Consider the following 19,107-nt stretch of genomic DNA (forward strand, 5'->3'; position numbering starts at 1 on the left):
AAATCTAATATCCCAATTACTCTCTACTTGAAGCCTTTTTTCCAAGCCAATGCTTTAATGATCATGATTTACAGGAAAATCGGAGAATCCTCTAAGAGGAATATTTACACACTTAAGCAATTAATTTTAGATTTTTCTCTATGAAATATAATACCATGTAAAATGCATTGTCATAATTTTACTTCTTTCCTTGAACAAAATGACACACAATGATAAAATCTTTAGGTTACACTAGAATACAATCTGCAAGATTTCTTATTTATATACAGTATTTACCTATCTACTTACCAACCTAAGTTAATATCTTCTCTAATTTGGACTAAATTTAAACACTTAAAGCAAAACTAATGAACTTTGCAGTATCAATGACTGAGGTTGAACCCTTCATGGAGGGGTTTCTAAATAGCACAGCTTTTATATCTACTCCAGTCTTTCAAAGAAGCAGGGCAGGAGGAGCTTAGCAGAGAGATTTCATAAAAAAATCAGAGCTGGAATCAAATTTAGAAATCTCTTAGTCTTGCCATTTTTTTAAGACAAGGAAAGCCAGAACCCAGAATTTAGCATATTTCTTGTTAAAATACCTTATATGAGCCAATCATTTCAAAGTGACACAATAACAAACCCAGGTCGGCAGCACATGGCTCAATTTAGTTATAGAGACATTTAATAGTTTATTTGATTCTGTATAAACAACTTAATTTTCTTTTAGGAAGACTTGTTTTCTTCTAGCAACCCCTGTGCAGAACATTTGCATAGGAACATAGGCAGATGGTAGAGAAAACAGCAGGAATGGGTCCCCTGGGTTGTAGGTGTAACTCAGGGATAAAGCATCTGCCTAGCATGTGTGAGGCCTTGGGGTCAATGTCCATCATGGCAAAAAGAAAGAAATGAGAGAGAATGAAGTAAGAAAGGCATTCCCCCTTTTTACTTTATCTATTATAGAAAGAAAGAGAGAGAGAGAGAGAGAGAGAGAGAGAGAAAGGTAGAGAGAGAGAGAGAGAGAGAGAGAGACAGACAGACAGACAGACACAGAGAGAGATCTTTTCTGTCTTGTCACCTTTCCATTCTCCTTTCCTATGATACACGACTCTGGCCAGACCTGGGCAGACGGCACTCCTAATCGGTTCTGGCCCAGCAAGTTACTCCACTCCTCTAGTGCTGGTTTTCTTCTTTTCTTAACTAACCAGGGTGGACTAGATGGCTTATTGAGCACACAGAGACAGATATCTCAGCTGTAAGCTCTAAGTGGGAGGCTACATTGCAGAAATGAGTTTTCCAGCATGAAGCAGCGTGCTCCCCTCTCCCTCCTTCCCATCTTGAATTTACTTCCCTGTTTCCTATCACCCTCTTTTATTTTTCTCTTTAAATTATTTATATTATGGTTCTCTCACAATAGAGAAACTATACAATATTTAGCCTGCTTCTGAGTTACTTCACTTTAATATTAGGGTCTCAAGATCCTTCCATTTTCCATTTTTCTTTATGGCTGAGCACTCCATTGTGTATTAGCACAAAAACAGACTCCTTGGCCAGTGGAACAGAATAGAGGATTGAGAAATAACTTCATGTACCTTCATTGATTTTAGTTTGATGATGGGATCAATAACACATGCTGGACTCCTTGTACACATGACAATGAATATGTAAAAGCTTGTATTCCAGTGGGCACCTTTTGTGCTGGCAAGATGCTAATGGAGCAGCCAGGTGGCAGAGAGAAGTGGGGAAGTGGCCGAAATCTCCATTTGGCTGCATTTCCCTACTTCTAACTCTAGAGATTTCTTCTAACTGGACACAGCTGTCTTTACAACACTCCAAGGACGCCCTCTACCAATCTCTTCTGTAGTCTCCTCTGTTTCTGCCCCATCGCTCCCCTGTTGACCACTAGATATAACCTGTCATCTTACAAAGACACATCTAGTTCCAGCTCTTCCTCTTGGCTGAAATATCATAGAGCCATTTTTGAAGCTTGAGGGACGTCCTTGTATAGCAGGACAGAAGCTGTGTTCACAATGCCTAGAGGCTGGCACTGGGCTGATGGGCTGTAGAATCTCACGTTCTGCAGAGCCTGAGCTCTGGTGAATCTCTCGGCACCTGTGAGCATAGCGTGAGCTGGATACCTTTGCTGGTAAGGCTCAGGGAAGGTCTGACTCTCTCTCTAGGTCAACTTATCAGTTACTTTAGTGGAAAAGTTTAATGTTACCTTCTAAAGACTTTCTGTCTTCTCTTTGCAATTGAGTGATTTTAAAATAAAACTACAAAATCAATAGTCCTTTGAGTTCTTCCTCCAGTCTTCAGATTTCATAATTTATTCAAGAATTATGGGAAGTGGGACACAGAAACATGAATGAGCTCTGAGGAATGAGGATGTCCTTTGGAGTTGGGGTTTTATGACTGTGTTTCATTTTGGCTGAGAGTTGGGATGGTCTCAAACTGGATGTCACCTGTTCCCTGGAGCAGTGCTTTTCTTTTGCACATTTAAAGTAAGTCAGTATTTTTTCCAAGAATGTTTACTAAATTTGACCACTATACATCTGTCTGTATGCAAATGCCTGACATGTAAACTGTCTCAACAGTACAGAATAGTTAAGGAAGAAAAATTTCTTAAAATATGTACCACAGAAGGTATAAAAGTAAAGAAATCATTAGGCCAAATTAATCTCTAAAAACAAATTTATTAACATGCTGTAAAATGGATCAGATGATTCAGATTCAACCTTCCACCCCTACCCCAGCCAAAAATTATCAGTTCATGCAAAATAATGGAAAATTAAGTGAAATTCAATGAAACTACAGTTTCACTGCAGTAATGCAGTAATTTACTCACCTAGTAGGATTTTACACAGAAAAACCTCTGGTTTTCAATTACATGCAGTGGCTATTCTAAAACACAGGGAATGAATGGGAGAACAGACAAGAAGCCAACTCAGGACCCCCAGATCCTGGCCCTCTCTGGGAACTCGAAAGCCTGTTAGCAAGTGCTGTGTGGAGTCTGTGTGAGGTGTGGAGGGGGGGGGCACATGTCTGCAATCTCTCTGATAAGATGCTATCACCTCTCTTCTGTTAGTGGTTTTTGCTTCTCTGATCTTGTAGCTGTTATGTGTCACGCTAGAATAGTGACAGTGACAGAGCTGAGTTAGAGATCTACCAGAGGAAGATTCTAGATCAACTTCAAAGCCTGGCCACTCTCTGACCCTCCAAGCAAACCCCCTTTGGAACCCTTCCTCTTCTGATATTCTGACAGGAAAGACAAAAAGGGAAAGTGAGTACAGAGAGGAAAGATTCAGGAGACAGAGGTTTCAACTTCTACGGGCCCTCTTTGCTGTGGGGGAAGGCGGGGGGAACATGCCTGCCCAGTGCTGGATGAGAGGTGCACTGCCTTCTGCCACCAGTGCGTGCAAGGCGGTGTGGCAGGGCTGTGCCTCTCCTCCAGGGCGACTGGGCAATGGAACGTGGCAGAGGTCATCTTCTATCTATCTCATATTTAAACATAATTATAATTTATAACTTGGTTATAAATCGTTCTCTGAATTAAACATACTCAGTCCACCAGAGAAAAGTCCGGTGAAGGTGATTCTAGTAGCTGGTAGCCACAGAGGCTCAAGGAAGACACTTGGCTAAAACGAAATCCTGTGCCATGCAGGGTGAACCGAAGCACCGGTGGCCTGTGTTCTCCTCCTGCAATGTGTGGCTCTCTTTCCGCTTGCTGCTAACCCTGCAGACACGTCCATAATCACTAGATTAGAACACAGAATTCCCACCTCAAATGTGAAGAGACTCCATTTACCTGTTCCATTTCCATCTAAGCCTCGCAAGTACGGAAAGTTGTCCACCTCCGAGGGAGAGCTGGCGGCTGTGAGGAACGCAGTGAGGTCGCTGTAGCTTGTGTTCTCAGGCAACCGCAGAGCCCTTCTTTGGAAATGAACACGAGGCTGTGGCCGGGCACCTGTGGGGATTAACTTCTGAGTTACCTTCCCAAGGAGCCGTTGCCTACTTTAGAAAATACAGAACCACACAGTGTTTCCTGGGGTTTCAAAATACCTCCCCCCACGGCCAGCCCCTTCCCACACTGCCTCCAATCCCTCATTCATGCAGAACACAAAGACATGACAACATGCTATTATGGGATGAGAAATAATAGCCCATTGTCACATTTGTTTTGACACAAGATGTTATTTAGGTTTTTAACAAAAAGCTTTTTCCGAGTTGTGTGTGTGAGCAGTCCTTTCACTGCACAGCATTTGTCTGTGGATTGGGTAATATTTTGAGAACGTTCCAAGAGTAAATGAAATGTAGTAGATGACAATTAATCTCTCTACACAAACAATGCAACATACTCTTGGGTACTGCTCCTAACCCGACCTTCATCTCCTCAGTAAAATGTGGTTTAACTGCACAGAGCAAATAGACATAGAGCAAAGGAATAGCACGTGAAGCCTGGGAAGAATGGAAACAATAAGATTGGCAGCGTGAAGCCCAGCCTTCCTGTGGAAGCTGCCACTAGGCATCCCGCCTGTTCCTGGGAGTCTTTCCTACTTCTGACACATTATGTCAAAGAATTAACAAGGAAATCTGGAGATGATGAGAAGTGACACTCCTTCAACAAACCATGGCCTGCTCCTTTGTGTCACCTGCATCCACCCTCTCCAGATGCTGCAGTGACTGCAAACAAAGCCTGAACCTGTTTTTACCTAACATGGTAGTGACAGTCACTGGCAGGAAGGTGCTAAGCAATTTTGCACAAACTTGGCAAAAATATTAACAAAAAACCCCTTATATCCTTCTCCTAATTGAGGAAGACTGTGTCCCTGTGCTCAGCCAGGGGATTCTTCTGCATGACCCTCATTTCTGTCAGTATATAAGCCCTGTCTTATAAACTGTTCACAGCTACCCCAGGGTCCCTGCTAACCTTGGGGCAGAGAATATACAAGGAAGCAGCAGCCTGTCTGGAAGTGCTCTGGAATAAGAGCTTTAGAGCTCAAAGCATCAACAAAGCCAAGGCTCTTTCCCTACAGATGAGACTAAGGAAGCCCGAAGGACTTACATCTTCTATGAAGGGAGGTAAGAGAATAACATGCTTCCTCTTCTCCTAAACATCACTGCTCAGGTCCTTTCACTGGCTGAATGTCCACTCTGAAATGCAGGCCCAAGTGCAGAGCCTAAGGGCCAGGAGGCCAGATACAGCATGGTGTCCTATCTGGTGCTGGTCACCTCTACTGACACTGCACATATCCACCAGCCCGGTTCTGGACCATGCACACTGCCTTCATTCTCCAAACAAATGCACAGTGATGCCCACTTTTGTGGGTTGACACCTTTTGACCTTTTTTCCTCTTTTTGGTCTGATCTTCTTTTCCTCTATGGTACAGAATACTGATGTCTTGCTCCTTTTGGGTCTGCACAGAATGCAAGCTTCTTGCGGCCCCTTGAGCTCCTTGTATCTGGCTGGCAGCAGTGTGCTCCTTACTCCTTTCTCCCACAGGCCTACACAGACTGCCCACTTCTTTCTTTCTCCTTTCCTGCTTCACTTTTGGAATCGGGAAGTCAAAGTCAGTCCCTCCCTTTCTATCTCCTCACCCTACCTACAAAGTAACACTAATACTTCCAGGGCTCATTGTTTTCAGTGAGAGGAAAATGTACTTTCTCTGCTTTTCTCTTGCCTCAACAATGCTGCTGGTGTTATTCAGTTGTGAAGACCGAGGTCTCACACAGTGGAAAAGCAAAGAATTCAGCTAATATGAAGAAAAGAATGTGTGTCTAAGGGAGACAAGGAAGAGGGGGAGCTGGGTCTCTTTAGGGTCAAGGGAGGAGGCAGAAGCCGGGTCATCCCAGAAAGAGGTGGGATATATGTACTTTCATTCTCATTCTCTCTTTCCTCCCATCCCTTTGGCAGAATCTGATTGCTGGTCCGACACCTGAGGTCTGTCTGCTGTGGTTGCTGTGGTTGTGGCTGGTATCGGGGCACATGGAGGCAATGCTCAGCCATGCTGACGGGGAAAGGCAGTGGCTGCTCTAACAGATCTGATGTGTACTGTGACTGACACAACAACATGGGTGGGTCTGCTGGAGATCCTGGTACGCAACACGCAGGAGGCAGCTCTTTCTGTTGAAATGACCAGACACCTTGTCTAAGGATAGAAGTTATTCTGAGCTATAGCACAAACAAAATTGAAGTGAGTGTGTGTGCAGTTGGGGTAGTGGCTGCATCTTTAGTTTTATCATGCATGAAAGCTGCTAGATTTTCATACACCTGGGTGGGAATGAAAACTGGAGAGCGGACTGGCTTCCTTTCACATCCTGTCCTGAAACAGAGCGCTCCACTCCATTCCTAACATGCTTAGATCCTACTTGATGAAAATGCTGGAGCCTCTATTTCCCCCTTGGCACATCAAATCTATTTCTTTCTGTTTCTCTTTTTCTCCTCCAAAGTCAACTCAAGCCCTTGTCCTAACTTTGCTTAGCTGTTTATTGCAAGTCATATCTCCGTCAACTCTTCATCAACAATCTCTTTGTCTATAGGCTTTGCTTCTCTCAACAAATATATTCATTTCTCCCCCATCTTGAAAAATTATCATCAAACATTACTTCAGCCCTGCTGTCCCCATACACGACTGCCTTTTTTTCTTCTGTCCAACCTCTGTGACATGGTTTTACCCACAGAACATGACAGAAATGGGGACTGCAAACCCATGACCAATTCTGAGCCTTTGTCTTCTGTGGCCTCTTCATGATGTTCAACACTGTTCACCACCCTCGCCTGTGAATGCACTCTGTCTTGGTGTTCACAGTCCTGTGCTCTGGATCTCTCCACAGTCATTTTGCTCTTTCCCTGGAAAGTTCTTGTCTTCTTTTCCTGCCTCCAGATGAAACAGTCCCTCAAGAGTTGTGATTTATTGTCTCCGCTGTTTCTCTCCCTCCCCTTAGTGATTTCCTCTACCACTGCCACTAGCTGTTACTTTTCTCTTCAGCTCTGGCTTCTTTGCAAAGTTCCACACTTGAAACTCCTCTGCCTTCGAGTTGCTTCTGCCAGGATGCTGCTCTGGCACTCCAGAATCATCACCTACTTCTCTCCTTAATGATCACATGTTCTCTCCAACATCCAATTTGGAATCCAGGTCATCACTGTCCCTTCTGAAAATCTTGTGAAGTCATTCAGGTGCCAAGTTGGGCCAATGCATCAACATTTCTTCTTTTCCTTTCTTTCTGCTTCTCGTTTATGTCTCCTATCCCACCCCCGCTTCGCTCTTACCCTCTTTTCCATTTCACCTAGTGACATGCTAACCGCTTTAAGGTTTTGCTCTTATCATGTTTTTTCCCTGCCCAGAAAATATCTGTGGATCTTTATCATTGTCAAATTTACAGTGATGACACAAACAAAAATAAGTAGATCTAAACTATTACTTCACATCTCTCACACTTAAGAAGCACGGATTAGTGCTTCAATCTTCATTAACTCCATAAAACCCTCGGAAGCGGATAGTTCTGGCTTGCGGAAGAAACTAAAGCACAAAAAGGTTAACTAACTTGGCCAAAGTCATTCTGCCTATATGAGGTAGGAATCATTTAATTCAAATGTCTGCATCTCTCCCTGTTGTACCATATCTATCTCAAAACAGATGCTCTGGTTATTAACTGTCAGCCCCTACCATCTGGCCAGAAGGATTGCATGCTCTATTTCTAACATGCATTCCTCCTTCTCTCCATGTCTGAAACATTTCATATTGCTTATCCATATACTCTATACAGCCTATAAAATGCATCTTGAATCCCATCTCCTCCTCATAGCCTGTCTTGACTGCACCCCAACCTCTATGCTGTTTGTCCCTCTTATAGTCCTGATCTCACTGCACCCTGTGGGGTCTGTTTTTATGGGAGCATCTGTGCATACCCTATCAGAGATACTTCAAGGGAAGAACACGGATGGTGGAATCACTTAACTCGAGGTTTAAACCCTTTTACTACCACTTCTTAGGTGAGTGGTGTGGGGCTTCAAGTAATTTAATGATGGGTATGAATCATATCAGTCTTATAATGCATCTTTTGGGGTATCTGTTCAGAATATACATGGAGCAGGGCTTGCAGTGCTTCCTAGTACACATCAGGGCAGGATAAGGCTTACTTCCCAATCCCTTCCCTATTAGACTGAAGATATCAAGAATAGCTAATCTGTGAAATGTATTTCACCAGCTCAGTCTCTACCTTGGGCATAGTCATACTTAAAGAACTGAAAAGAAGACAAGTTATACCTGGCAACTTGCTACATTCCAGTTAGACTTTAACATTTACTAGATTAGGACCTCCTACAGTTGAGGCCAGGTCATTCTCTATTGGGATAAGAACTGTTCCAGGGATTGTAACAATATTTAACAGCATCTGCACTCTCTACCTACAAGATGCCAGTCATAGCTCCCAAGAATTCTAGACACTGCTAAATTTCTCCAAGGTGCAAAGTTACCACAGTGGAGAACTGCTCACTGTGTATTCTCAACATTTTCCCCATAATCCAGACAATATAAAATGAGGGTCTTCAGCACAATGGACACAGAAGAATAGGAAAAGCCTTTGCATTTCTAGAGCTCAAGAGTGGAGAAGACAGACAAAAGAGTGGCTTGATTTCATAGTGTCTTAAGTCCTAACACAAGAGAAAAATGATGGCTTCAGCAGTGAGCAACTGACAATCCAGGAAGAAAGTAGTTTCTTGAAACATGTGTAAGTGGAACTGTGAAGACTGAAAAGAGGCAGATGAGGAACAGCACACATGAAGGTGTGCAGGTGTGAGAGCCTAGGTCCAAGAAGTGTGTGATCTGAGTGAAGAACGAGGTCAAGGGCACAAAGCATGCTGTGCCAGGCTTGGACTTAGATAGGCCTGATAGTGTTTGTTTTTACCCAATTCTGAGAGCAGGTGGAAACTAGTGGAAAGAGTCTACTGTGGAAATTATCATGAAGTGGTTCAAGGGAGAAGTGATAAAGTTCCAAGTCAAGACAGCGGCACTGAAGCCCACAGAAGACGTAGTTATAGATGAAGGCCATGGTTGGGGTAACAGATGGGAGGGAAGTAAGAACCCATGAAGGAGGCTGAGAAGAAGAAAAAAAAACAAAGTGCTGGGCAGAGGCAGTAGGTGAAGGAGAAACAGGATTTAAGAAGGAAGGAATGGGCCAGGGCCTAGTTACGCAGCATGAGGGCGGGAACAGGTGGATGCATCTGGCAAGTTCAACTCTGCCAGATTCAGTAAGAGAAATTTCTAAGCAACAGTGGAGGCTGGATATGAGGGCATAAAGCCATGTGCAGGACAAGAGGAGATGCCTCCAAAGTTAGAGAGGGTGAGGATCGAGGAGGATGCAATCTGAAGAAGCAGGGTATAAGGAAGATTTCTTTTTGAATGGCAAAACTTTAAGTGATTCTGAGAGCTCAGACAGGACCAAGGGGAAAATATGGTGCACAGTTTGGGGAAAGCTGGAGAGGAGACAGGAATGGGACCCAGTGTGGAGGTGAAAGGGCTCAGGGCAGGGGCCAAATCTTGCAGGGAAAGGTCCCTATAGCAGAGGGAGCAGCAGAAAGATGGCTGAGGAAACTGGTCCTTGAGGGCCTCTGTTTTATCTCTGAAACAAGCAGCAAGTTCACTGGTAGGAGGAGGTACATGAAAGTGGGGCAAGAGGATTCCAGGAGGTGCTCTGGGAACATAAAAAAAGCTGCATAGGGAACAGCTAGAGCCCCTAAAGAGGACAGGACCACTGATGTGGGTGTGGCAGGCAGCTTGCAGGTGGAACTTCTAGGAGCAGCCAGGAGTGTCTTCCCAGCATCTTGCTCTCTATTGTCACTGTGTTCAGAGTGTCTCCCTCAAGTCAGCAGAGGGCTCTGGGAGGCTGTAGGAGCCTCAGGCCAACTCTGTAGTCTCATCTATAGCATCGGATAATCACAGCACCCCTTCATCCCTCACCATCAATCACCTGGGTTAGCTTCAGGATTTACCATCAAACACTTCCCACAAGATTTCAACCAAAAGTGTTCTTCAGCAGAGCACAAAATACTAAGAAAGATTCTCTTAATTTATGAGCATTCTCTCTTCCCATTTTCTTATCTCAGTGATAACCCTGGAAGAAATTTATCAGCATTTTGCAACAATGAGCACATTTTCAGATGCAGCCTCCTCAGGGAATTCCTCCAGCTTGCCACTTACTTGACTGGGCTCTGCCCTTCTCCTCCAATACAAGTACGTTCCGGCTTTCTTTATAAACAGGGTGGACCCTAACAGTACATTCGCTTCTTCACTTCCAAAATGCCAAGGCTACTGACTGCTAAAGCCTGTCTCATGAGTGCCGTGCATTTACCCCTCTGCTTACTCTGGCACACAGCTGCAAGACACTGCCCACCTGGGATATGGGAAGGGCTTTATTGGTGCGTGGGTCGGAATTTGCGTAAATATTGAATAGTTCGTCTTTTGGGAAGAAAGTAAGTGGACAGTCTTTTAGTTTTTATGGAAAACCTCTCATTACCATTTGTTTATTCTATTTTATTTGACTGCAAACATTTTAAAGCAAAAACCTCAACGGAAGCATCAAGTGTCTATCCCAGGGAACACTGGCTCTTCCCTCACCCTCCTCTCTCCCACAGTGCCCTTCCATTTTGCAAAGCTTTTCCTGTGGTGTCATATAAAACACCAAGCATCATCTCCACATGAGTCTTCAAGACAGTGCTGTCACTGGTGCTCCCAACCTCTTGGCAGGACTATCTGCCATGCCGTGCTGTCTCAGCAAAACCTGCAAAGCCAACTGGCTTGCAGTACTGGCATTTCTGAGCCAGTACTGGCTCAGAATTTGCTGTTCCCTTTCCTTGTACTGACTGAAAAATAATAAAGGTGACTAAATGTGGTCATACTGCAAATACAAACAATGTACCATTCATACATTCAATACAATAGTAGTTTCATAGAATGAAACTGCAGTATATAAATAGCACTAAAGATTTCCCCATTTTCTTAACCACATATAAGTTTCCTTTGACAAATAAAGTTATCCATTATCATATCACTGCTAATGCCTCAACTTCACTGAGATAAGGAATACTACAACTAACACTGTTAAACTCAAGATGTAAAAGTGAGTTAAAAAATTAACAAAATTCCTGCAATTTTAAGAAGTAATGTGGAAATGAGGTTACTAAAGGAAGAAATGGCTCTCAGCTAATTTCTGGTTAGCTACAGGAGGCAGGGATATATAGACCAAACAAATTAATGGTATCAGAAACCACAGTTTCTCACTGCTTTGGACTTATTTACAGTAGAATAATTCTTTTTTTTTTTTTTTTTTTTGGTCTTTTTCCTTTTTATCGGTACCGGGGATCGAACTCACGACCGCCTGCTTGCAAGGCAGGTGCTTATGCCGCTGAGCTAAATCCCCAGCCCCAGTAGAATAATTCTTGTTCCAGAGAGAAAAAGAGTTATTCAAGTAGAGTGTGTATGTGTGTGTGTGTGTGTGTGTGTGAAGACATAAATATGTGCATGTGTGTGAACTACGCTCTTTCTTTTTTAAACACTCACAATAAAGAAAATACTGACCACAGTATAAATGGTCTATAGGAAAACAAGTAGCTGGCCTCTGATTGCTTTTGTGTGTAGTTTACTCAGTACTTCATGGACGCCCTCACTATCAAAGATGACAATGACACAGGCCTCCTCTGCCAAGCTTTTAAATTTAGTGAAGAAGCACAGGTAGATCGTCCATATGGCAGAGAAGGAGGCAACATAAAAAGACCCAGAGTTCCAGCCAGTGGCTATTTGTAAGGACTTGCGGACCAACAGGCAATTGGACTATGGGCATCCAGGACAGGAGCCAGATAGCATGAAATCATAGGTGCTGGCACTGTTGGCAGTGGGTGCAGGCAGCGCCAGGATGACTGGGGTGGAAGGAAGATCTAGGCTGAGCATGGAATTCACCCACTCAAACACTGGGCCACTAAGCCCAGCATATTTGCTTCCGATCTGCTACCAAAGGCTTCCTCTGTTTTTCTTTCTTTCTGCTCCTTCTAACCAGTTTATAGGTGGTCTGGTTAGGGCCTGGGTCCAGCCTGTATCTGATGACTGTTCAGCTGCACTTCTTGCCACTCCTGGATTCTTAGTTCAATCTGAATAAAAGAAAGTGAGACCAGAGCTGCTAACTTTTAGCCACGCCTTGACTCCTAATCATTCAACAAGTTGGGTCCCCTGTGCTGGGTATCCACTCCAGCCAGAGCCTAAAGGGATGGGGTCAGGTAGCATCTCCCACCTAAGGAGAGACTGTGCAATCCTTTGCTGATACTCCTGTCCCTTCGAGCAGTTTTGTCCTTAAAGGGGTACTATGTTTGTGACAGGGCTCAATCTGTAGGGTCCGGGGCAATGGCATGATAGAAGATGGGGTGAGACATCTCAAATGGAAAACAGAAAAAGACATTCATTTAGGCTAGAACATAGCAATGAGGGAGCAGAATTCTTAGCAAGGAGACTGAGGCCAGGTTAGAGAGACTGTGAGTGCTAAGCAAGGATGTGATTCTACACCAGGGGCAAAAGGGAGCCAGGAAAGAAAGACTGGAGCTTGCCCCAGGAAAACAAGATTGGCTGTCCTGTCAGAGTAGCTGGGAAAGAGACAGGCAGAGAGCCTGTGCTGACCTGCTGGAGTCTAGCTCAGTTTGAACACAGACACAAGACCAGCACAGTGGCATGGGGTACCTGCAGGACTCCCCAGGCCACAGTTCAAATAAGCAGCAGTCTCCAAACCTTTATTTCAGGGCAGGCTGAGTTTTTCTGAAAGACATCTATGGGCATAGTTAGTATCTAGGCAAAGCTGAAATACAGGAATCCACATGAGACTACACAGGAAAAAAATGGAATGAAGTGTGGGCCCAGGAAAGGCACTGGAGTCTCTCAAGGAAAAAAGACCAGGAGTCCAGAACAAAGGGCCTCAAGGCAGAATGACATCATTCTCCGCTGAAAGTGGAGGGGAAATGTCCTTGGGGCTGGGAACAGGAGATGGCCAGTAACTCTAGACCATAGCAAAGGTAATGAAAGAAAAACTGGATGGCACCAAAGCCACAGGCATAGGCCACAGAACGGTGCTAATATAAAAGGGTGTGGAAAACTCAGGCTCATCATTGTTCTCTCCTGGAAGAAAGAAAGACAGCTTTATGGATTTTTGCGGTGCAGATGACATCAAAATTTGCATCTCTATTTGTTTTGTCTTCCAAACTTGAGTCAAAAATGCTACAGGAGACTTCTTTCCTCTTCGAATTCATCCACTAAGAGAAATAGCTGCAAGTCAAGTTCTTTCTGTGTGTCCACAGCTTGTAATAATGTACGGAGGAATGAGTCACTTCATCTGCAGGTGGCATGCACATCTGGTTTGTTGAAGAGTGGTATATAAAATGGTATTGGAACAGGGCATAAAGGACAGTGATCCCTCAGTGTCATGGAGCAATGCTCCAGGATCCCCGGTGGACACCAAAATCCACAGTAGCAAAGTTCCTTCCTCTGGTGTAATTTAAATCATCTCTAGATTATTTATAGCACCTAATGCAATGCAAGTTCTACATGAATAGATGCTATATTATTGTTGGAAAAATAACAAGATTAATGTCTCTATTCCCTAGTGATGTGACTTTCTTGTGTAGGGGGTTCTATCAAAGGATGGCCAAATCTGCAGGCATAGAATCCATGGTCGTGGAATCTGCAGACATGGAGAGCCAAATGTAATGGAAGGATTTATTCATGAAGGAATATCCAATGCCAGGAAACATGATTCTAAAGTGCATGATTTAGATGAAGTAAAATGCTATTCAAAAGCCATAAATACATTTTACCCCCAAACTACCAAGGACACAAGTTCCCAGAATCTCGTAGGTTTGCTTTTTCTCCTCTGGAGACACGGGAGCTGGGGTGTGTGTGAGAACCACAGTGTGAGACAGATGAAAAAACAAGGGACACGAGGAAAGCAAAAAGCCACACTCACACACTTACTAGCCTCTGCCCACTAGTAAATGCAGCCCAGGCATGCACTGGGTTGGGACTGAGTCAGACCGACAATCTCTCTGCTTTGGATAGGGAGACTGTACAAATGTGTGTTTGTGTGTGTGTACAGAGGCTAAGCAGAGCAGGGCAGTCCCTTCTTTTCTATCACATGCTTATACACACACAGGATGAGTCTGAAAAAAATAAGGTTGCAGGCAACTGACAGTTTAACTGAATTCAGATGTTGGTGCCTCACAGCGAGAACAGTAAGTACTGTACCCTAGCTGTGGATAACACCGCTGCCTTCACCATCTGACTAAAAGGTCTTAGTAGTGGCTCTGGAGTGACTGTCATTCTTTTTAAAATTTTAAACATACCTTGGAATCCTGATACTATTTGGACAATGTCTTCATAGACCATTAGAGTAGCAGATCGTTCCGGAAGCAGGCCAAGGCTCAGTGAAGAAAATACTGCAGGAACAAAAACAGACATCAGGGAATTCCTACAGTCAAATCAAAAGGCCATATAGTTTTCTGGGTGCTCTGAGTTCTTGAATGCACTGACCTCAAATCGGTCAGTAATGCTGATTTACAATACGATCAATGGAAGACCTTTAAGATGCCACAAGAAAAACTGCAATCACTTAACTTCTTGCCCTAGAAATAATCAACTTAAGATTGTTATAAATTGGGCAGACTGTAGCCCTTCCAGGGGGAGAACCAGCAGTGTCTCCTGAGATCCATTCCATGCTGAAACTTAGGACTCTGGGAAGCCAAGCAAGCACCTCCCCTCCCTGGTAAACAGCGGCAGTGTGGCAGACTGCAGCCCTTCCAGGGGAAGAACCAGCAGTGTCTCCTGAGATCCACGCCATGTTGGAACTTAGGACTCTGGGAAGCCAAGCAAGCACCTCCCCTCCCTGGTAAGAGGAGGCAGGGTGGCGGACGCAGCCCTTCCAGGGGGAGAACCAGCAGTCTCCTGAGATCAGCACCACGTTGGAACTTAGGACTCTGGGAAGCCAAACAAGCACCTCCCCTCCCTGATGAGCGGAGACAGGGTGGCAGACTATAGCCCTTCCAGGGGGAGAACCAGCAGTGTCTTCGGAGATCCACACTATGTTGGAACTTAGGACTCTTGGAAGCCAAGCAAGCACCTCCCCTCCCTGGTAAGCGGCGGCAGTGTGGCCCACTGCAGCCCTTCCAGGGGGAGAACCAGCAGTGTCTCCTGAGATCCACGCCATGTTGGAACTGAGGACGCTGTGAAAGCAAATGACCATCCTGTCTCCCTGCTTAGCAATAGTGAACCTACTGCTACATGGCCTAGAGTCAAATATCCCACTTCCCCTATCCTTCTTCTCCCCCCCCCCCGCCCATTAGCAAATGAAAACTAGAAATCTGAGTATCTCCTGGGAGGTTGACCGTAGCAAATATGGGGGATTTCCTTCTACCATTTCTTTGAAGGCAAATATTTTTATTACTGTTTTGCTCTTTTCTGATTAATGGTACTGCTCTATTCAATATTCTGTTTTGATAAGTTTTATATTTCATCTCATTTTGATATATGTGATTGAAAGAACAACTATTATAAAGATAACAAAATATACTATGATACCTATTACTGTTATCCCGGTAACCTGCTGTGAAATTCTGTACCAATTTCACTGTACAATCTTAGTTGGCTTTATTCTGACTTGTTCTGTTGTATACTTTCAAAATAAAATTAAAAAAAATTGTTATAAATTTTTAGTAAGCCGAGCCTCTTTACATTAAGACTATGTAAGCACTATGTGTTTTAGAAATATAGAATATTATATGTCAACATTAAGACTTTCTAATGGTATAAAATAACTTATTTTACATAATTTGTATCTATGGAACATTACTGCTTTCTTTAAAACAAGAAAATTTACATATGATGGATCCTGCTTCTTTTGTCAAAGACATCTTCAAGCAAGGATGGGTGGCTAGGTGTGGACTACCCCACATGGGAGCAGTACACATTCATAAAAGGAATGGGTGCTGAACATGTGTCACAACATGGATGGACCTGAACACATGGTGCTGAGGGGAAGTCCCTGATACCAAAGGCTACAGATTGTCTGATTCTATTTACACACAATGTCCAGAAAAGGCAAATCTAGAGAGACAGGAAGTAAGTTGGTAGTCGCCAAGTGCTGCAAGCGGCATGAAATTGAAGTCTGTGCTAAAGGGTTTTTAGGAGACAATGAACTATGTTGTAGGTCTTCACATTTGTAAAGTGTACACTTTAGAGTGGTGTGTTTTAGAATATATGAGTCATATCCCAAACATGAAAAAGAACAAAATATTTAACAAGAATTCACTTCGAAAGTTCAGATGAGAGACATGTAAGTGATAATCAAAATATACAGTATTTAAATTTTAAAAATTTATTATAATAAAATTCCCCTCAATACACTCCCCCTGGCTTTGAACACATTTTGTTTCAGAACATTTTTGTCATGTTCTGATATAGCTCTGGAAGTCTCCTTTCATGAGTGTCTTTTCAAGGTGTGATAAAAAATACAGTGACTGTTGCTGCCAAGTGCTAGGCTCGTAAAAACATTACAGAGTGTCTTCATTCACTTAATTCCCTGGATCTGATACTGCAACTTCTGGCTCTTCCCCAAAGTCAAAATGACCACAAAAGGTAGAAATTTTGAGTCAATTCAGGACATGAGGGAGTGTAACTAAAGACATTCATGAAAGTTGACTTCTAGATCTGGTTCAGAAGTGAAGGGAAGGATTTATTTTATTTTAAAAAGAAAAACAGAAAAAAAAGAATGGAAATAATACAGAATCTAAAAAGCAAATAGTAAGAAATTAACACTAGTTAATATAGTGCATATTGTTATTTTAAAAGTAGTTGTTCAGGTTACAATATCTAGGCAGAAATAATGAGCAATCAAATAAACACACAATGATAGCACAAACGGTTCTTTTTGATGAAGGAACAAGGATTAGTAGTATAGTTATCTATCTTGCATATAGTTATTTATACATATAGTTATTTATGTATACCTACATACATATAATCTTTTCCTTTCTTCCTTTTCTCCTTTCCCCTATCACAGTTGTTCTTTGCTTTTGAGCATTTTCTTCACCTTTCATTATTACAATATCTATTGTACCTTTTGGATTTTATTACTCTTTCAGTTTATTATTTTTTTTACACTAGGGAGAAAACATGATATTTATAAATGTGAGTTTGATTTAATTCACTTATGAATATTGTCTTGGTTACTTTTCTGTCATCATTGAGACAAAATACTTGATGCCCAAAATAAAGGAAGGAAAGGTTTATTTCTTACAGTTTGTGAGTGTTTCAGTCCATACTCAGTTGGCTCCCAGGCAGCATTGCATGACAGGGCAGCCATTCATGGCGGCTGCAAAACAGCAAGTGCAAGCCAGCAAAAGAGTGAAAGATACGCCTTCTTTCTGCCCTTACACTATATGTTAGCTTTGTCGCTGGGCAGGTGTCACATTCATACCATCAATGTGAGTGCTAGACAATGAACCAATCACAAATGCTAGATTCAGTCACATCCATGATTGCATGAGACGTGTGTGTGTGTGTGTGTGTGTGTGTGTGTGTGTGGTGGATCTGACAAACCATAACATTCCACCTCTGGCTCCTCAAAGACTCATGTGCATCCTTTATACAAAATATATTTAATCCATCTCCAAGGGTTGCCAAAGTCCTAACAGTTTCAACATTGCTGAAAAGTCCAAGTTCCAACTCTCATCTGAGATCTAAGACAAACTCTTAGCTGCAAGCCCTTGTACAAATGAAAACAAAGTTAAACACTTCCAACATATGGTGGCATAAGATAAACGTTACCATTCCAGTAGTTACAAACAGGAGGAAATACAAAGCATTGGAACCAAAGCAAGTCCAAAATTCAGCAGAGCGGATATTAAGTCATGGAGTTCCATGCTCAGCATCTGACACAATCTGGCTGCAAGCTGCAAATGGCTTGAGTAACTCTACCCACATGGCACTTTCAGGAGTTTCAGTTCCTACAGTTTCTCTCTAAGCTTGGTCTTTGCAGCTTTCCTTGGATGATTCATGATTCTGGCTTTTCCCAACTTCTGGAGTCTCCACTGCACCTTTGGCTTCACCCTTACATTTTTACATACTTCTCTCTTAGGAGCACACTGCTTGGCGTCCTAGGCCTTCTGAAAATGAGGTGGAAGCTGCCTTAACCTCAGACCTCATGCATTTTCCTTGTACCTGAAACAAGCGCTGTGTGGATGTCACCAAGGTCTGCTGCCAGCTGGAGCAGTAGCCAGGCTTTCCTCTCTCTTGGTTGCAGGGATCAAGTGCCTTGATTGCAGAGCTCTCTGAAACTGATTGTGAGGAACAGTTTTTTTTTTTTTTTTTAATGTCACTGCCATTTTGGAACCTCCTGTGGCTTCCATTGCAACTCTGGAATATGGTGCTCTGCAGCTTTCTCCTGGGAGCAAACGCTTTCACTTTTTCTGGTTTGGGGCTGCAAAATGTGGAAACCCACTGCTTCCTGGGATAGCCCCAGGCCTTCTTTGTTCCTTCTCAGCAATCAAGGTCTCAGCTCTATCTTTACAATCCACGGCTTCCTACCCAAATTCACAACATTTAAAATCATCCTGCTGGGCTCTTTGCTCTTGATTCACAACATAAATCTGGCTAAAATCCCCCCAAAATAGCCATGCCACTGCCTCAATATTCAATTGCCTTCACATTTCCTTTGCCAGGTTAATCAATATATTGCCCTGAACCTCAGTCTCAAGCAAAGTCTCTGGGCACAAGCAAAATGCGACACTTTCTGCCAAGCCATAACACACATTGTGTGGAGTCCAACAACCACAGCAGTCCTTCTTCCCAGCAGAAACTTCCCAAGCCTGGTTTTTACAGGCAAGCTTTCTATCAGCCTTCTGATTTCCTGATCTCTGACCAGTATCTCCCTTACAGAATAGCATAAGCTGTTGCAGTTCTATGCAGTCAGGTGACAACTCTGAACCTCTCCAAACACTTCCCACAAGCCAGTCTCAAAGGCTCCTAAACCAGTCAGGTATAGTCACAGAACCCCATTCCTGGTACCAAATTCTGCCTTGGTTACTTTTCTCTTGTTGAGACCACA

General features: G+C 43.2%; 1 protein-coding gene across 2 annotated transcripts in view; it reads right to left on the reverse strand.

Annotated features, from left to right (window-relative positions):
* Fam171a1 (family with sequence similarity 171 member A1) overlaps window positions 1-19,107 on the reverse strand; it is a 141,918-nt gene that overhangs the window by 40,980 nt on the left and 81,831 nt on the right. For both annotated transcript variants that reach the window (XM_063253811.1, XM_063253812.1), the window contains exons 3-4: window positions 14,351-14,443; window positions 3,785-3,943 (exon numbers count right to left, since the gene is read on the reverse strand). In XM_063253811.1, the coding sequence (XP_063109881.1) occupies window positions 3,785-3,943; window positions 14,351-14,443 (252 nt within the window). The remainder of the gene's footprint in view (window positions 1-3,784; window positions 3,944-14,350; window positions 14,444-19,107) is intronic.

Source organism: Cavia porcellus, unplaced genomic scaffold (genome assembly GCF_034190915.1).
Source record: "Cavia porcellus strain 051 isolate PalLab524CR breed Dunkin Hartley unplaced genomic scaffold, mCavPor4.1 scaffold_7, whole genome shotgun sequence".
NCBI classification, from domain to species: Eukaryota; Metazoa; Chordata; class Mammalia; order Rodentia; family Caviidae; genus Cavia; species Cavia porcellus.